The sequence below is a fragment of the Camelus bactrianus genome, chromosome 23, assembly GCF_048773025.1.
Source record: "Camelus bactrianus isolate YW-2024 breed Bactrian camel chromosome 23, ASM4877302v1, whole genome shotgun sequence".
NCBI lineage: Eukaryota > Metazoa > Chordata > Mammalia > Artiodactyla > Camelidae > Camelus > Camelus bactrianus.
Window position 1 is genome coordinate 17,874,749 of NC_133561.1, and position 19,980 is coordinate 17,894,728.

Genomic DNA, 19,980 nt, shown 5'->3' on the forward strand with positions numbered 1-19,980 from the left:
TTCTTTTTATTCAGGAAACAGTGATCTTGTGCCTGGAATATAGGTTTTTTGTTTGGTGATGGTGAAAGATGAGGATTGAAAGATCGCTTGGGCAGAAGCAGTGAATGACTTAGTGTGCTATGCTAAGGAACTTTATTTCATTGGAATGGAAGTCCTATCAAATGCTAAGAAGCAGAGTAGTGATAGAATCCGAGTGGTAAGGAAGATAATACTGGTAGTGCTGAGGAAGGACTTGGTAGAGAAGGGATCAGTGGCAGGGAGATCCTGGATTTTTCACTCTCTGGCCCCACATCATTAACTTAATTATCAACGTTTTATCCTAAGTATTTCTTGAATTTCTTCCTCTCGTCCCTAGTTAGGTTCTCAGTATTTTTCACCTCAACTACTTCGGTAACCTGCTCATTTCTTTCCCTGCCCCAGAGCCATTCTCCACAGAACTATAAAAGTGATCTAGAAATTACATATAATGGACTTTGATGAAGCCATTAAAAATCAGGTTTATCTTTCAGTAACCAATAATGAAAAAGAACATGAAAACAAATATATATATATGTATATGTATGACTGAACTATTATGCTGTGTACCAGAAACTGACACATTGTAAACTGACTATACTTCAATTCAAAAAGAAAGAAAGAAAGAAATCAGGTTTAAAAGAAATAGTTCAACACAGGGGGAAAAAACTTAAAATATCTGGCAAGGAAAACTGGTTAGATATTAATTTTTATAAAACTATCCCAATTTTATTACCTATGAATAGAAATAAAATTGTAAAGAAATGCCCCCAAATTACAGAAGTAGATCTCAATTCTGTGCACCTTTTCCCCTTGCTGATTAGACTGTGATCCTAATTAAGGGCATGGAACTTGTTTGGACTATAGTACACGATTAATAAGAACTTTTTTCATTAATCAAAATGGAGAAGCATGAAACAAAAAAGAACTTCATATTTGTTTTTAATTTCCAATAAGAAAAATTATTATTTAAAAGCACTGTGCTAAGGACTGGGTACAATGAATAAAGAAATTCAATCCTTGCCTTCAATTACAGTTAATTGGTGAAGACACAGCAATAAGGAATTTAAAAGTTAAAGGTATAAGTGCTAGGAAGAAGTTGTACAAGGTTCTCGCCTTCCTCATTAGAAAGGTGAAAGTATCTTACATCTTCACTCTCATTTTTTTTCTTACTCACTTTCTTTTTAAATTGAAGTACAGTCAGTTCACAATGTTGTATCAGTTTCTGGTGTACAGCATTAATAGTTCAGTCATATATATACATACATACATTCCTTTTTTATTCTTTTTCATTATAGGTTACTACAAGATATTGAATGTAGTTCCCTGTGCTATACCATATAAACTTGTTGTTTATCTATTTTATATATACAGTTAGTATCTGCAAATTTCAAACACCCAATTTAGCCCTTCCCACACATTTTCCCCTCTGGTAAACATGAGTTTGTTTTCTATGTCTGTGAGTCTATTTCTGTTATATAAATAAGTTAATTTGTGTTTTTGTTTTTGTTTTTTTAAGATTCCACATATTAGTGATATCATATGGTATTTTTCTTTCTTTCTGGCTTACCTCACTTAGAATGATGATCTCTAGGTTCATCCATGTTGCTGCAAATGGCATTATTTTATCCTTTTTTTTTATAGCTGAGCAGTATTTCATTGTATAAATATATCACAACTTATTTATCCAGTTCACTACCATTTTTATCAACACATTAATCTAGTGATTTCATTCCCCTATTCAGTTCTTTTACTGATTGCATTCTGCCATCAATTCTTTCATCAATTTCCAAATATTGAATGACTTTAAAGAGGCAATGGTAATAGCAAAACATTAGGTGCGTAGGACCTCTGCATTCTCTGAAAACACAATATTCATTAATACCAGCCTTAAATATAATGCATGAGTCATTTCAAAGTACCTGCAGGAACTGCGTCAAAAGAGGTGAGTGCTTTGGCAAATTCGCTCTGCTCTGCTTCCCTTTTCTGTAAAACTTATCCTGCTGCTTTCCTCTTCCTAGAGTTCAAGCTTGGAGCAAGAAAAGTTCTAACCTCTCTATTAGAGTCAAGAGGAATATGTTGAAAAACAAAGGTGAATAATTCCCCTTTACTTCTGTCCATGATTAATTCAAATGGATTAAGATTCAAGACTTGTCCTCTAGTAATCAGCCTAGAACCCCGTATCTCAACATGACTCTCTGTTCCACTAGCAAATGAGTTTCTGAGGCTGACTGGAAACCTCAATTCAGCTAGCTGGATACACATATCTTGAGTCTATTTTGAGATCCAAAGTGGGGAACAAAGGTTTACATTTGGGGGAAGGTAGCTGGAAGTTTTCAGTTTGACTCCAAGTTCACGTCTTGATCCTTTTTAAGAGGGGATCCTGATAGCTCTGAACCTGATCTGGCTCCAGCATACTGGTTAAAACCCAGAGTACAGGGACTGTAGACATTCATGAAAGATATGTAGAGGCAAGAACAGGGAAGATTTGGGGTTCTCAAAGGATGGAAACACATAAGTAATAAAGAACATTAGTTGTGCAGACCAGCTAAGAAATATTCAATTACTAAAGAATAAGAGCCAGGAACACCGAATTTTTTTGATGTTTTCTTTTTGTCAGTATGTGAAGATGATTTGGGATGGTAAACTAGGGACTCTCATTTACTTTTCTGTCACCCTCAACCTCATGAAATGACAGAAAATGTAAGTTGTTTAAAGGAATAAAACTACAACATTGGAAAATAAGAAGAGTAACATCAACTAATTAGATACTTTAAAGAATTCCTGAAATCTAGGATGAATAAAATGGGGTTAGATTGAGACAAGAATGGAGAAGCCATTGCCCAAAAGACATTAAAGAAGAAAATTAATTAAGAGCAATGACATAGGCAATTAAAGCTCAGAATCAATAAACTCAAAGAATAAAGCTTATAAAGAAACTGTCAGTGTATGTTTCAATTTTTATTATTTTTGGTAGAAAATAAATGAAAAGGAAACTATCAGAAACCACAAAGTACTCCGGTAAGGTAGCTGGTAACAAAAGTAATATTAAATAACTAGTATACATAAATAAATAGCCTTCATATTTTCCAAGAAAAAAGGAAGGAAAAGGCGATATAATGGAAGAAAATATCCCAAAAACATCAACAGAAGAAAAAAAAAACCTAGTAAATGAACAAAAAGTCTATGAAAACTGCCAGTCTTTCTTCTCTAAACTTTCAATCATACTGTAATCCCAAAGAAGACTAGGTATCAATTCCCCTTTAATTAATCTGTAAATTAATATTACCTCAATGAAAATAACACTTTTTTTTAAAGTAAACAAGTTGAGTCTAAAGTTCATACAGAAAAGTACACACTGCTATTTTTGGTGGTATGTAAAATTAGACACTTTGAATGAGCTTCTTGAACACTGTAATTGTGTAAAACTATTAAAAACCACCTTTTAAACCCATTTCAGGGCTGGGATACAAAAAAAATGGTACAACGTCAAACCAAGTGCATCTAAATACTAAAAAACAAGCAAGTATAGCTGGCTTTCACCATGAAGGTTTCTGCCAAACTCTTGAGATTGAATTTTCATGTTGTTAACTGTAAAGCAAGTAGGGACAGGAAATAAACACTGGGCAGCACACAAGGTAGATAATCTAACAGGGAGCCATACATATAAAGATTGTCTCCTAAAATAATAAATGGATTTTAAATGGTCATGGGGTACAAGGTCCATATACCAAAAAAATCTATTGTACCTCTAAACACTAATAAATGGCAAATGTTCCATGTGTGCCAAGTAAGAAATGAGTACTCATCAGCTGTTGAGCAGAGTACTAAGTGTACTATGTCAAGTGAGTAGTCTAATTGTCATTCACATCTTTTATTCCTTACTGACTTTTGTCTACTTGTTCTATCAGCTACGTGAACAGTGTGTTAAGATCTCCTACTATGAACCTGATGTCTATCCTTTCAGTTCTGTCCATTTTTGGTCTCTCTATATAAAAACTGTCAATTAGACAATACAAAGTTATAACGGAAACAGTATAATAAAAATAAATATTTGGTCTTTGTCCCTAGATCCTGGCACACAGCTCTTAAAACTGTTGGAATCTGTGGGGTAATAATATTGTCTTTTCTATGTTAATGAGATGGATGGTGACTTGGGGCCCTCTATAGTTTCAGTATGGGAGGATGGCTGCCAGGAAGACTAAGCCATAATTAGAAGCTTATAACTTTCAGCCCCACCCCAACCTGCAGGGAACGGGAAAAGGACTAGAGATTGAGTTGTTTATGGCCAACAATTTTCATCAATCATGCCTATCTAATGAAACCTCCACAAGAATCCCCTAAATGAAGGGGTTCTGGGAGCTTCCAGGTTGCTGAACACATCAAGATGCTAGAACAGAGAGGGCATGGAAATTCCACACCCCTCCTCCCGACCCTCGCCCTATGCATCTCTTCCACTTGGCTGTTCCTGAGTTGTATCTTTTATAATAAACCAGTAATATCACGTTAACCTCTGGGAGAGGTTAAAGATGGCAGCATAGGAAGGCCCTGAACTCACCTCCTCCCACGGACATAACAAATTTACAGCCACATAAGGAATAGTTTTCCTCTGAAAAGTACCTGAGAACTAGATGAACAGTGCCTTAACAACAAAAGATAAAAGAGACACATCAAGAGGAGTAAGAGAGGCAGAGGCAAGGTGTTACTTGGGACCCCACCCCAAGAGCAGTTACCCATGGTTGAGAGGGATTCCCAAAATACAGAACTTTCCCTCAAGGAGTGAAGGGAATGAGCCCCACATGAGGTACTCCAATCTTTGGATCCAGCACTGAGAAGATGATTCCCCAAACCATCTCATTTAGCAAACAAATGGGGATTAAGTCCAGGAGAACAACAGAACCAAAAGGAAGGGAGAACTTACTCCTAAATGCTTGCATACAGACCCACTCACCCTGAGATCCAGTGCAAAAGCAACAGTTTGAAAAGCACCTCAACCATAAGTGAGAAAGGCCCACTTATTGATCTTAAAGTGGCTGCCAGCGAGGCATGAATCAACTGGGACATACTCCAGGAACAGAAGCACTGGCAGGCAACATCTTTGCAATATCATTCTAACTTTCTGGTGACTGAGACGACAGATGCCATTTTTGGTGCTCTGTCTCTAGCCTGTCAGCACTGGAGGGCATGCTGTACCCACCTCATGCCACAACCTGGTCAGGTGAATACCCTGCCTACTTCACATAGTAGCCACCCCACAACCAGGCTGGGCAAGTGCCCCACACCAAACCCACCCCATGCAGCAGCACCTCCACCACACAGAGCGTGGCAAGCACAACACACTCTGCCCTCCCTGCAAAGCAGCATGGCTCTGCCATAGCCATGAAGTGCATGAACCCCACACAAGTGCCACACCTTGAGTACCTAGCATTGATGGCCAGGGAAAACTGTGCCTTTAGGCCCCATGGGTCATTTCCTACACAAGACCACTCTTTCAAGACTGGAAGAGGTAACTGTTTCACCTAATGCACAAAGACAAACACAGAGAATCAGACAAATGAAGAGACAGAGAAATATGTTCCAAACTAAAGAACAAGACAAATCTCCTGAAGAAGTCCTTAATGGAACAGAGATAAGCAACTTACACAATGAAGAGTTAGAGTAACAGTCATAAAGATGCTCACTGAATTCAGGAGAAGAATGGATGAACACAGTGAGAACTTCAACAAAGAGACAGAAAATATAAGAAAGCAGCAAACAGATGTTTTAACTGAACTAAACAATATACTTGAGGAGTTCAAAAACAGACTGGATGAAGTAGAAGAATGAATCAGCAAGCTGAAAGAGCAATGTAAATCGCTCAGAACAGCAAAATGAGAGAAAGAATTCTAAAAACTTAAGGTATCTTAAGGGATCTCTGGAACAATATCAAGCCAATAACATTCACTTTATATGGGTCCCAGAAGGAGAAAGGAGAAAGGAAAGTCCAGAAAAATTATTCAAAGAAATAATGGCTGAAAACATCCCTAATCTGGGGAAGGAATCAGACATACACACTGAGGAAGCCCAGAGAGTTCCAAATAAGATGAACTCAAAGAGAACCACACTGAGACATATTACAATTAAAATGGTAAAGGTTAAGATAAAGAGAGAATCTTAAATGCATAAAGAGAAAAATAACCTACTGCACACAAGGGAAACCCCATGAGGCTATAAGCAGGTTTTTCAGCAGAAAATTTACAGGCCAGAGAGAGTGGCATGACATATCCAAAGTGCTAAAAAAAATGAAATAAAAAGAATTCTCTAGCCATCAAGGTTATCATTCAGAATTCATTGACATTGAAGTTTATTACCACTAGATTAGCCATACAAGAAATGTTAAAGTGACTTCTCTAAGCTGAAAAGATACTAATTAATGAGAAAACATGAGAAAGTTAAATCTCACTGGAAAAGGTAAATTTATAACAAAGATAGTGGATAAATCACTTATAAAGCAAGTATGGAGGTTAAAAACCAAAGGTAGTAAAATTAACCAAAAATACAATTAGTTAAGGAAAGCATAAAATTAGAAGATGTAAAAGGTGTAGCCAAAAATATAAAAGGTAGAGAACTATTAGAGAAATTAACAAAATAATCCAGTTTACAACTACATCAAAGAATAAAATACCTAGGAAAAAATTTAACCAAAGAGATAAAAGACCTATACACTAAAAACTATAAGACACTGATGAAAGAAACTGAAGACACTAATAAATAGAAAGTTATTCAGTAGTTATGGATTGAAAAAAATTAATATTGTTAAAATATCCATACTACCCAAAGTAATCTAGAGATTCAATGCAATCCCTATCAAAATTCCAATGGCATTATTTCTTTCATAGAACTAAAACAAGTAAGTCTAAGATTTGTATGACCAATAGGCACATGAAAAAAAATGCTCAGTATCACTAATTGCCCGAGAAATGCAAATCAAAACTATAAGGAGGTATCACCTCACACCAGTCAGAATGGCCATCATTAAAAAGTTCACAAACAATAAATGCTGGAAAGTGTGTGGAGAAAAGGGAACCCTCCTACACTGTTGGTAAGAATGTAGTTTGGTGAAGCCATTATGGAAAACAAAATGGAGATTCCTTAAAAAACTAAAAATAGACTTACTATATGATCCAGCAATCTCACTCCTGGGCATATATACCTGAAGGGAACTCTAATTCAAAAAGATACATGTGCCCCAATGTTCATGGCAGCAGTATTTACAATAGCCAAGACATTGAAACAACCTAATTGTCCATCAACAGATGACTGGATAAAGAAGATGTGGCATAGACACACACACACACACACACACACACACACACAGGAATACTACTCAGCCATAAAAAAGAATAAGATAATGCCATTTGCAGCAACGTGGATGGACCTGGAGACTGTCACACTAAGTGAAATAAGCCAGAAAGAGAAGAAAAAATACCATAGAATATCACTCATATGCGGAATCTAAAAAAAATGATACAAATGACTTATTTACAAAACAGGAACAGACTCACAGACATAGAAAAAATAAACCTGTGGTTATCAGGGGAAAGCAGGGGTGAATGGATAAATTGGGAGTTTGGGATTTGCAGATATTAACTAGTATATATAGCATATAATGGAAAAGAATATGAAAAGGAATATATATCTATATAAAACTAAATCACTAGATTCTGATTCTTTACACCAGAAATTAACACAACACTATAAACCGACTATACTTCCTTCAATTAAAAAAAAAAATACTGAGTTTAGACAGTGGCTATGAAAGACTAAATGAGGCCAAACCTGTGTATACAATTTGAGTTGATGTTTTCTGGGTTAACCAGAGCTTTCTTACACAGAAAATAACTCCAAACCCTGGCTACATCTCAGCCCCATCAGTGGACTGATCCTAACTGCCAACAAGGCAGTGAGCCTTCAAATTTCCTAATAAGGACTTTCACTCACACTAGTTCTACACAGTGCCTGATGCCCCAAATCCTACTACAACCAACCTCTCACCATTTTCCAACCAGAACATCTCAAGAGAGCAAAACTGAGTGAGAAACTGAAGGGTTTGAATGGAAAATGGGATTCCTAACAAGAATTTCAATTTCCACATATATTCAGAACCTCTTACCCTTAGTTATTTTCTAGATTTGGAGTAAGTTATTAGGAGAGATGGTAGACAGCTCTTTAAATGAAGAAAGTCACTTTGTCCTGAAGTCTCTAAATCTGTTGAACCTTCCAGTGTTGCACACCCTCTCTGTTCTTTTCTGTAGCATGATTTCCTTTTTAACATACGCTTTATTTGTATGAACCTGGGCTGATCATAAAATGAACAATTCTAACACTGGCTAGAATTGCTGTGCTAGCCGCAAAGTATAAACCCCATTAGAAGTAGCTTAAAACAAAACTAGTGGTCCCAACTAGCTACAGAGTTCCCTGACCTCTAATCCTTGGTGAAAGTAGTTTGGGAGAAACCAGTTTTTACCATTCAAAAGAAAATCTCTGTTCTACTCTACCAATTGTTTTAACACAGAACAAAATAACCATGCCATTAAAAAGTTCCACCTTCAAAAAATAAACACTTCTAAGTCTTCATTTTTTTATCTGCTTGACCTGCCAAATTCTGAGAAGAGAGTTAAAAACTCTATCTTAAACTGTTGCAAGTTCTTGTATTTCCCTACACAAATTCTAGCACTTGTTATTTGCATATTTTAAAGCTATTTTGTTAATGAACATATATTCCATGATTATTAAAGCTTCTTCAAAAATTATAAATTTTTAACTGATAACATACACAAAAGAAAATAAAACAAATGTAGAGTTAAACACAATTATAAAGTGAACAGCATAGAACTAAAACTGAGATCAAGAAATAGAACATTGCAGCAAACCTGAACCAACCTCCCCATATTTATTATCAATGAAAACTGAAAGAAATAAAAGAAAAAAGAAAAAAAAAAGAAATAATCAAATCCTCTCTCAGGAAATTAAGTATCCAGCAAACAGTAAGGATATGGAAGATTTAAACAAGATTAATGTATTTTACCTAACTGATATTTATACAGCATTGCACAGCAAATTTCAAAGACTTAAAATTATACAGTGTATATTCTCTCACTCCTCTGGAATGATAACTCAAAAACAGAAATATAACTAACCCTCTACCCCAAATATTTAGGGATTGAGCAATGAACTTCTAAAACCATAGATCAAAAAAATCATGATGGAAATTTAAAATCATATTGGAAATCACACTGTATTTTGTGCAAAACTATAATGAAAATATGACACATCAAACCTTATCAGATGTAGCTAAAGTTGCTTAGAGGAAAAAGTACAACCTTATAGCACATCTGAAAAGAGCCAGAAATCAGTGCTCTAACTATCTCTCTCAAAAAGACAGAAAAAGAACAGCAAGTTAAAACCAAATACAGAAGACAATGTTAAAAGATAAGAGAAATTAAAGAAAAAATAAATCTACCACAGAAAAATTCAAGTCAAAAGTTAATTCACTGAAAAAAAGTTAATTCACTGAAAAAATAACAGGACTGATAAACCTCTAAGCATGACAAAAAATGAGAAGTGCAAATGATCAATATAATAATAAATTTGAAAAACTAGATGACATGAATGAACCCACCGAAACTGATGTATATATATAGAAAATCCAAATAGTCTAATTTCAGTTAAAGAAATTAAATATGTAATTTAAAACTCCCTCAAGGAACCCCCAGGTCCAAATGGCTTCCCCAATGAAATATAAGTATATAAGGAATAAATAATAAAAATCTAATCAACCTCTTTAAGAAAAGAGTAAGAGAGGAAACACCTCCCTCTTTTTATGAAACCAGCATAACCAAGATATCAGAATCTGATCAGGGTGTTTTAAGTAGGAAAATTACAGGCCAATTTCTCTCAAAGATCCAACACACACACAAACACACACACACACAGAGCAAACGAAGTCCAACAGTACATAAAAAGGATAATACATTCCAACAAAGTTGGCTTATTTTAGAAATGCAAGTTTAGTTTCACATTTGAAAATAAATCAGTGTAATTCAATACATTAACCAAGTAAAGGAGAAAAGCCATGAGTGACTCCAAAGATGCTGACAAAGCATTTTATTAAAATCCAACACAATTCATGATTTTAAAAGTTAAATTATCAAAATTACTGGGTATGAGGTCAATGAATTGAATTCAATTATATTTCTAACTATTAGCAAAAAATAATTACAAAATGAAATTTAACAAACAATTCTAATCAAAATTACATAAAGAATATCACATACTGAGGGATAAATCTGTTGAAAGATGTATAAATTCAACCTACTGAGTGGAAACTGTGAAACATTAGTGGGTTAAAATTATAAAGCCCTAAATAAATGGAGGAATATACCATGTTCATGGATTGGCTGGCTCAGTATTATTAAGATATCAATTACCTACAAATTGATCTGAGTTTCAGTGCAATCCTAATCAAAATGCCAGGAGATGTGTGGATACTGGATGTGGGTGTGGATTTTTAAGAGTAAACAAAAACTGAAACACTTATTCTAAAATCATATGAAAATATAAAGAGCTAAGAACATAGGAGGAAGAAGGAGGAAGCTGGAGTAGATACACTACCAGATACTGAGACTTCTTCAACTGAAGTAATTTAAGACAATGTGCTATTGACACAAGGAGAGACAAATAAACCAATGGAACAGAAGGGAGTCCAGAAACATACTCAAACTTACAATGATTTATGAAAAACAGAATACCTTGGGAAAAAATTCCATGTAGAAAGATTTCATTCAAATTTTTAATATATTTTCTGATCAATGATACCCATTACAACAGTAAGTAAATAATATTTTAGTTAAATTCTCTCACAGACTGTATCAAATAGCTTACAAAACAATTATCAGATCTTCTATAAAATCTTTCTCTTACCTCTCCAAAAGCCCCTCGACCAATCACCTTTAATATTTCAAAGTCTTCTCTATGTAATCGCATCTGTTTCACTTTAGAAGTAAATGGTTTAGCTGAAACAAAAAGGCAACATCAATTACGTTCTGAATGAAATGTGCTATAAATTAGATATAAATGTCTTACTTAAACAGTAAAAATGCAAATTATCACTGAGAATTAAGCCAAAGTATTTAATAATCTCATCAAGTTATACTGAGAAGAAATAGATTTAATTTCCATAAGATGTTTTCCTTTATTTCTTATACATGAATTATATTTTTGGTAAGAAACATATTTTTAAACACCAAATAACTTAAGAAATAATGCAAAGTAGCGGTGATGTACAAATGAGAACAGTTTATTCTCAGGTTAAACATTCCATGTATTCTAACTCAATGCTAGTTATATATTTTAACACAAAACTCCAAGAAGCAAAAGCAAATTTCCTGACACCAGAGAGAGATTCAGCAATTACCACCAAGTAAATTAATATTTCTGTCACACTTATTCATTTATTTATCCTTTTAATATGCCTTTAGCAAGAATCTTCATTATATAAAGCATAGTGGCAATTACTAGGGTTTAAAACAAATATGATTACAATATGGTACCTTCTTTCAAGAAGTTCTCAGTCTTCAGAAAAGACACACAGTATGCACACACATATAATTTAACAATGTGATAAAAATTTCTAATAGAGATCAATATAAAGCACTTCAGGATCAGTGAATGTGAAACCCTAATTCTCTTATGTGAACAATAATGCTTCAGAGAGGAAGTAATATTGAAACTGGAACTTGAGGACTAAGTAGACTTTTGCTAATTTGCCTGGGTTTGTAGTGTAGATATTCCTGGCAGAGAGAGCAATATAACCAAATGAAGAGGTAAGAAAGTGAACCTGGGTGATAATGGTAAATAATCCATTGTTGCTATGGAATTATTTTAAAAAATGCAAAGAAATCGGGGCTGGAAAATGTAAATGGCCTTGGATACCATGCAAGGAATTTAGACATTATCTTATTAATCATAGGGAATATATTGACTTTTTTTAAATTATAAAATCAATTATATGTTCTGTTGCTGCTAAGAGAAATTTAGACCTGTCTCCTTTCCTCCCCTCATGTTCCTCCTTATTCTCACAGAAAAAGGAGGTTAATATGATTAAAAAGTCATTATCTACAGGTACAGCTTTCTTCTCCTTACCATGGAGCCAGAGTATCACAAGATCAAAGATAAGTATTTGAGCATTAGGAGAGTGAGACACAGCAGGCCTTATCACTTGCTTTGGTCCACAAGTATTTAGCCCTAACTAGTCTAGAAAAGAAGGGTATTCCACATTGCAAAACCAGTCTACTAGAGATTAAAGCACTGGTGTTTTAGACTATAAGAAAAGGAAATCGAGATTGGATCTCTATTTGGAATTCACACAATAGAAAAGAAGATCAAAGACACAAATCAAATTTGAATGAAAGCATAAAGGATCTCATACTGTGAAAGAAGGCATAAAACCATGGTAGCCAGGAAATGAACACTTTTGATTAAATGACCAAGGCATCTTGGTTTTGAACAACTGGACATACTGTGAGGCTGTGGCAACTGGGAATTAAGTCAGGGTCCTAATAGGAAATAAATTATCCCGGTGTGAGAAAAGTTTATTTACAAATAGACTATTTACAAAGGTATAGGAGAGTTATAAGGGAATTGCAAGGAATAGTAAAATAATCTGAGACTAGTACCTCTCCCTTTCCCAGCTTCTATACTAGTTTAGGAGAAATACTTGGTTAGGAAGGGTACACGTAGAGTGTATTAATTAAAAATATTGATGTGGAGTCAGCCATTGTAAGGCTAGTGCCGGTCTAGTTGCCACCTACAGCTGGAAAATATCACAAAGCAGTCTACAACATAACATTTAGCATTTCTTTATGTATATCTTCTACTTCACTTTACATTACCCTGCCCCTCTCAAGACTTCCAAATAACCTGAACCCAAATAGAGGACATGTCCTATATTTTTGTCTTATCCTGACCCTAAATCCAAAGACAGCATTTCATCACAGACAACTATGGTTATTCTTAAAGAATAATTCTATGTATACTTATCTCTGGGTAACATCCTACTTATTTAAAAGGTCAGAAATCTAGATATTTCAATCTTCTGAAACACTACTGTAGAACAGGAAAAGAAACTATTTTTTAAAACTAGAGTAACTGAAATGCAATGCAGATAAGCAAATGGTTGTTGAAATGACCTTTTAGCAAAGGTACAAAGGATAACAATAGGTCAAAATAAATAATATCTTTCCATGTAGTAGTATATACCCTGAAAGCTCCAAGCAAATGAATACTGTTAAATCATGCATAATTAGGATTAAGGATCCTGTCAGTTATTCACATTTTATGGGAGCCTGCAGTATTAACTTAGATTAAAGAATAATCCTTCTATTCTTTACTTCCTGGAGCCTGCTAGTAAAAATCCTATTTCTTTGACACAGCAAAATTACTCTATTTTCAGACATTCAAAAGTGAGTAAAGTCACAAATTTCTTCAGAAGACTCATAAGTTACTAATTATTTATTCAGCTGAGTCAAAAAGTATCTTTAAATACTTACTGTATGCCAAGCAATTTCCAAAACACTAGAGGTACACAGTCCACATCCTCAAGTAAACAAATTATGCAAAAAGTGTTACTCTCCCACTTTAAGTTTTCAATGTGGTTGAATACAAATGGCTAATAAACAGAAAATGATACTCACATTATAAGAAATCAGAGAAATGTACATAAACTTAGTAGGAATATTCTATTATTTAACAAACAGATAAAAACTGACACCACCAAGTGTTTGCAGGAGTGTAATTAACAGGTATTGTCATACATAACTGGTAGGACTGTTAACTACAATCTCTGGACAAGATTTGGTTTTTCTTTTTTAATTCCCTTAACATAGCATTTTACTTGAAAAAATTTTAGAAATTGAATCATCTTTGTATACCTGGAGATAAACCTTACTTGGTTGGAATGTAGTTTTTTAAATGCATAGATGAATTACTTTGTTTTGATTTTATTTAGGAATTTAACATTTGTGTTTATAATTATCTTTTTTCTGTATTATCTTCGTCTGATTTGGTACCAATGATAAACTAACCTCATTAAATATGTTGACTAGCTTCCTCTCCTTTTTTTTCTCTAAAACAAAACAATTACAGGTTGCTTAAAGATCTCAATGTGAAAAATAAAGCTACAAAACTTTTAGAAGACAATAATTAACTATGACTATAAGGTCTACTAAAACTTCCTAATAAAACATCTAACACGTGTCTTTTTCTTGGACTTTTGATATTTGACTTATTCCAAATTGTTATCTTCATTTTTATATTTCTACTTGTGACAACTGTATTAACTGTATTTTCTAAGAAATTACATATTGCATTGAAATTTTCAAATTTACTGGAATAAGATGACATAATATTCTTTTGTTTATAAAACTCTACTATATAAATAGTTTTATCTCTTTTTACTTAATAATGTCTTATTTAGGTCTAACTTCATTGTTTTTCTTTACCAATATTGCCGGAAGTCTGACTGTTTTACGACTATTTTTCCAAATACACACTAGATTTGCTGATCTTTTCTGAAGTTCTGTGGAGTTTTTTCTTGTTTTAGGAGGTTCTTCTATGAATTTATGTTAAAAATTTTTTCAGAAAAAAACAAATAAAGGCTAATAATAACCCTCAGCTTCCACCCCCAAAAAAAATCAATATAGTTAAGCCATATTGATATTAGACCAAAAAGATACTGGGCAGGGAGGCATTAGCAGAATATAGATTAAAAGGAGTCATACATAATGATTAAAAAAAAAAAAAGTTGAACTTAACCAGGACATAATACTTCTACACATGTATACAGCTCAAATGTGTAAAGCCAAACTGACAGACACAAATGAAGAAACAAACTCATCTTCCTAAAGGGAGGTTTTACTGTATCTCTCTCAGTAACTGATAGATAGCTCAAGCAGATCAAAAATACAAACAAATCATTATTTTTTTAATGTATTTGAGCAGCATACATGTAATACTCCACCTAAGAGTTGGAGAATATAATTTTCAGGCACACATTGAATCTCTACAAATTTTTAAAGCATGCAAGACATAAAACTAAGTCCCACAAAACTGTAAGTATCGAGAACATAAAAATAAAATTCTGTGAATACTGTGTAACTAATACAATTAAAAATCAATAAAGACCACCAGGGAAGCCCATGAGCTCCAAAATCCACAAATAATTTTGAAGAAATTAATAAAATAGTTAGAAAGTAGTCAGAAAATATTCAGAATAAAAATACTACATGTCAAAACTTCTAGAATACAGCCTAAACTAGTATTTACTGGGAGAAAAATAGCCCTCAATATTTCCACTGAGAAAGAAGGAAGGCTGAAAATTAAGGTGCTAGACATACAACATAAAAGATCAGACCAAGAGACTAAAATCAAAATAGAAGAAAAAAACAAAAACGTAAGGTGAAAAAAATTAATTTGAAAATAAGCATATAATAGAAAGGCCAAAGGATAATTCACTGAAAACAATAAAATAAAAACAAAACAAAGTGTAAAAAAACTCAACATTGGAAGTAAGAAACTGGACAAAACTACAGATGCTACTGATAGTAAACAGATAGAAACAGAATGTCATAAACAACTAAGAGTGATACATTTAAAAACACAGAAGTGAATAATTTCCAAATAGAGTAATTTTTTAAAAACCGAAAATACGAATTGTCTGATAAGTAAAGTGAATCAATAGTTTAAAATCTTCCACATAGAAAACATGAGTCCTGAACACCCTGACAAGCAAATTCAATCAAACATGTAAGAGTTAATTCCCACATTAAACCAAATTTTCCAAAAAATAAACAAAGAGAAGCTACCCAACTCATTTTTCCTAACCTCATACCAAAAATACAGACAATGTAGCTCAGGATTATAGATGCAAAAAGTCAAAACAATTTATAAGTAAAATATAATATGATCAAGTTGGGCTTATACCAAGAATACAAGAAAACTAATATTAGAGAATTGATTACCATAAATCAAAACATAAACAGATTGAAGAAAAATTAATCTCAACAAATATATTTATATACAAAACACTGTTCAATAAAATTAAACAACTATTCATGCTATTTTTAAAAGCCACATTTTTAACAGATGAAGAAAAGGAAATTTCTATGGGCTGACAAGTCATAGTTACAACAGCAGCACCAGCAAAACAGCAAATATAGTACTTAAAGTTAAAAATACTATCTTTAAAATCAGGAAACAAACAAGAATGATGCCCATTAAAATAACTGTTATTATCACTTTTATTTTACACTGTAATAATGATTCAACCAGCGAAGTAAAAAAAAAGACATAACAGACAAAAGACTGAAAATGTCAACTAATCTTCAACAAAGGAGGCAAGAATATACAATGGAATAAAGACAGTCTCTTCAACAAATGGTGTTGGGAAAACTGGACAGCAGCATGTAAAGCAATGAAGCTAGAACACTCCCTTACACCATACACAAAAATAAACTCAAAATGGATCAAAGACTTAAACATAAGACAAGATACAATAAACCTAGAAGAAAATATAGGCAAAACATTATCCGACATACATCTCAAAAATGTTCTACTAAAACAGTCTACCCAAGCAATAGAAATAAAAACAAGAATAAACAAATGGGACCTAATGAAAATTACAAGCTTCTGCACAGCAAAGGAAACCAGAAGTAAAACAAAAAGACAACCTACGGAATGGGAGAAAATTTTTGCAAATGAAACCGACAAAGGCTTGATCTCCAGAATATATAAGCAGCTCATACGCCTTAATAAGAAAAAAACTAACAACCCAATCCAAAAATGGGCAGAAGACCTAAACAAGCAATTCTCCAAGGAAGACATACAAATGATCAACAGGCACATGAAAAAATGCTCAATATCACTAATTATCAGAGAAATGCAAATCAAAACTACAATGAGGTATCACCTCACACCAGTCAGAATGGCCATCATTCAAAAATCCACAAATGACAAATGCTGGAGAGGCTGTGGAGAAAAGGGAACAATCCTACACTGCTGGTGGGAATGTAGTTTGGTACAGCCACTGTGGAAAACAGTTATGGAGATTCCTCAAAAGGCTAGGAATAGACTTACCATATGACCCAGGAATCCCACTCCTGGGCATATATCCAGAAGGAACCCTACTTCAAAAAGACACCTGCACCCCAATGTTCATAGCAGCACTATTTACAATAGCCAAGACATGGAAACAACCTAAATGTCCATCAACAGATGACTGGATAAAGAAGATGTGGTATATTTATACAATGGAATACTATTCAGCTATAAAAACCGATAACATAACTCCATTTGCAGCAACATGGATACTCCTGGAGAATGTCATTCTAAGTGAAGTAAGCCAGAAAGAGAAAGAAAAATACCGTATGAGATCGCTCATATGTGGAATCTAAAACAAACAAACAAAACATAAATACAAAACAGAAACAGACTCATAGACATAGAATACAAACTTGTGGTTGCCAAGGGGGGTGGGGGGGGTGGGAAGGGACAGACTGGGATTTCAAAATGTAGAATAGATAAACAAGATTATACTGTATAGCACAGGGAAATATATACAAGATCTTATGGTAACTCACAGAGAAAAAAATGTGATAATGAATATATATATATGTTCATGTATAATTGAAAAATTGTGCTCTACACTGGAATTTCACACAACATTGTAAAATGATTATAAATCAATAAAAAATGTTTTAAAAAAAGACTGAAAAGGAAGAAAGAAACATATTGCCATCAGCAGATTATGTGATTTATCAATATAGAAAACCACACAGAAAAATCTATGTATCATTATTATTAATGGCCAAGTCAAGTAAATTGCTGGACAGAAATAATATTCAAAAGTCAATTTCACACCTATGCATCAGAAAAACTGGGGGGAAAATAGTCTAGAAAGATATTTAAAATGTCACTTTTTTATTGATTTACAATATTATATCAGTTTCAGGTACAGAGCATAGTGATTCAGTATTTGCACAAATTATACTCCACTAAAAGTTATTACAACATAATGGTTATAATTCCCTGTATTATACATTATATCTTTGTTGCTTTTCTACCTTACACATAGTAGTTTCTATCTCTTAATCCCATGCCCTTAATTGCCCCCTCCCATCTTCCCTCTCCCTCTTTGGTAAGAAATTGTTTTCTATATCTATGAGTCTGTTTCTGTTTTGCATATACATTCGTTTATATTATTTTTTAGGTTCCCCATGTAAGTGCTATCATACAGTGTTTTTCTCTAATTTATTTCACTAAGTATAATATTCTCTAGGTCCATCCACGCTGCTATAAATGACAGAATTTCATCCTTCTTTATAGTTGGGTAATACTTTAAACCACATCTTCTAAATCCAATCTTTGTGTTACTGGTTGTTATTTCTCCTCTTCCATTTCTTACTTTTGTTTACTTGGGTCCTCTTTTCTTCTTCATGAGCCTGGCTAAAGGTTTATCAATTTTGCTTATCTTTTCAAAAAACCAGCTTTTGGTTTCATAGATCTTTTCTATTGTTTTTAATCTCTATTTTACTTATTTCCTCTGTGATCTTTATTATTTCCTTCCTTCTGCTGACTCTAGGCTTAGTTTGTTCTTCATTTTCTAATTCTTTTAGGTGGTTGGTTAGGCTGTTGGAGATTTCTCGAGGAAGGCTTGTATCGCTATACTACTTCCCTCATAGAACTGATTTGCTGCATCCCATGCATTTTTGGAGTGTTGTATTTCTGTTTTCCTTTGCCTTGAGGTATTTTCTGATTTCCTCTTATATTTCTTCACTGACCCACTGGTTTTTTAGTATTATGCTGTTTAGTCTCCACATGTTCATTCTTTTCCTGTTTTTCTTTCCATACTCATTTCTAGTTTCATACTGTTGTGCTTGGGGAAGAAAATGCATGATATAATTTCTATCATATTAAGTTTGTTGAGACTTATTTTTTGGACTAGCATGTGCTCTATCCTGGAGAACATTCCATGTGCATTTGAAAGAGTGTATTCTCCTGTCTGTGGATGTAATGTTCTGTAGACAGCTATAAAGTCCAACTGGTCCATTGTGTCATTTAAAACCACTGTTGCCTTACTAATTTTCTGTCTGGATGATCTGTCCATTGATGTAAGTAAGGTGCTAAAGTCCCCTACTATTATTGTATTATTGTCATTTTCCCCTTTATGTCTGTTAGTATTTGCTTTATATACTTAGGTGCTCTTGTATTGGGTGCATATATGTTCATGACTGCAATATTCTCTTCTTGTATTGATCCTTTCATCTTATAAAATGCCCTTCTTTGTGTTTGTTACAGACTTTGTTTTAAAGACTATTTCATCTGATATGAGTATTGCTCCTCCCTGCTTTCTTGGCATTTCTGTTTGCAAAAAGTATCTTTTCAATCCCCTTACTTTCAGCCTGTGTGTGTCTTTAGCCCTGAAGTCAGTCTCCTGTCAGCTGCAATAATGAAGGGCCTTTTTTTTTTTTAATCAAATTAACCATGCTGTGTCTTTTGATCAGAGCATTTAGCCCACTGATATTTAAAGGAATTATTGCTGGTATGTACTTATTCCTTTTTTGCCATTTTATTACTTGTTTTCCATTTGTTTATCATCTAGGAAGATATTTATAATGGCATGTTTAAAAGGACCTATCAATAAATTTACCAAAAGATATATATCCCCTTAATATACTACAAATGTTTATTGAAAGATGTTAAAGACCCAAATAAAAGGAAAAGTACTTGGACAAAAAGTCTCAATATCATTAAAGGTTGATTCTCTCCCAAATAAACTGGCAATTTCATGCAATTACAATCAAAATGCCTACTAGAGTTTTGACGAACTTGACAAGCTAATTCTAAAATTTACAAGGATGAACAAAGAAC

The 19,980-nt window shown here is 33.6% G+C and overlaps 1 protein-coding gene across 14 annotated transcripts in view; it reads right to left on the bottom strand.

Moving 5' to 3' along the window:
* The window catches only part of CDC42BPA (CDC42 binding protein kinase alpha), a 239,828-nt gene that overhangs the window by 189,395 nt on the left and 30,453 nt on the right, over positions 1-19,980 (bottom strand). For all 14 annotated transcript variants that reach the window (XM_010973651.3, XM_045509462.2, XM_010973659.3 and 11 more), the window contains exon 2: positions 10,978-11,069. In XM_010973651.3, coding sequence (XP_010971953.1) covers positions 10,978-11,069 — 92 coding nt within the window. The remainder of the gene's footprint in view (positions 1-10,977; positions 11,070-19,980) is intronic.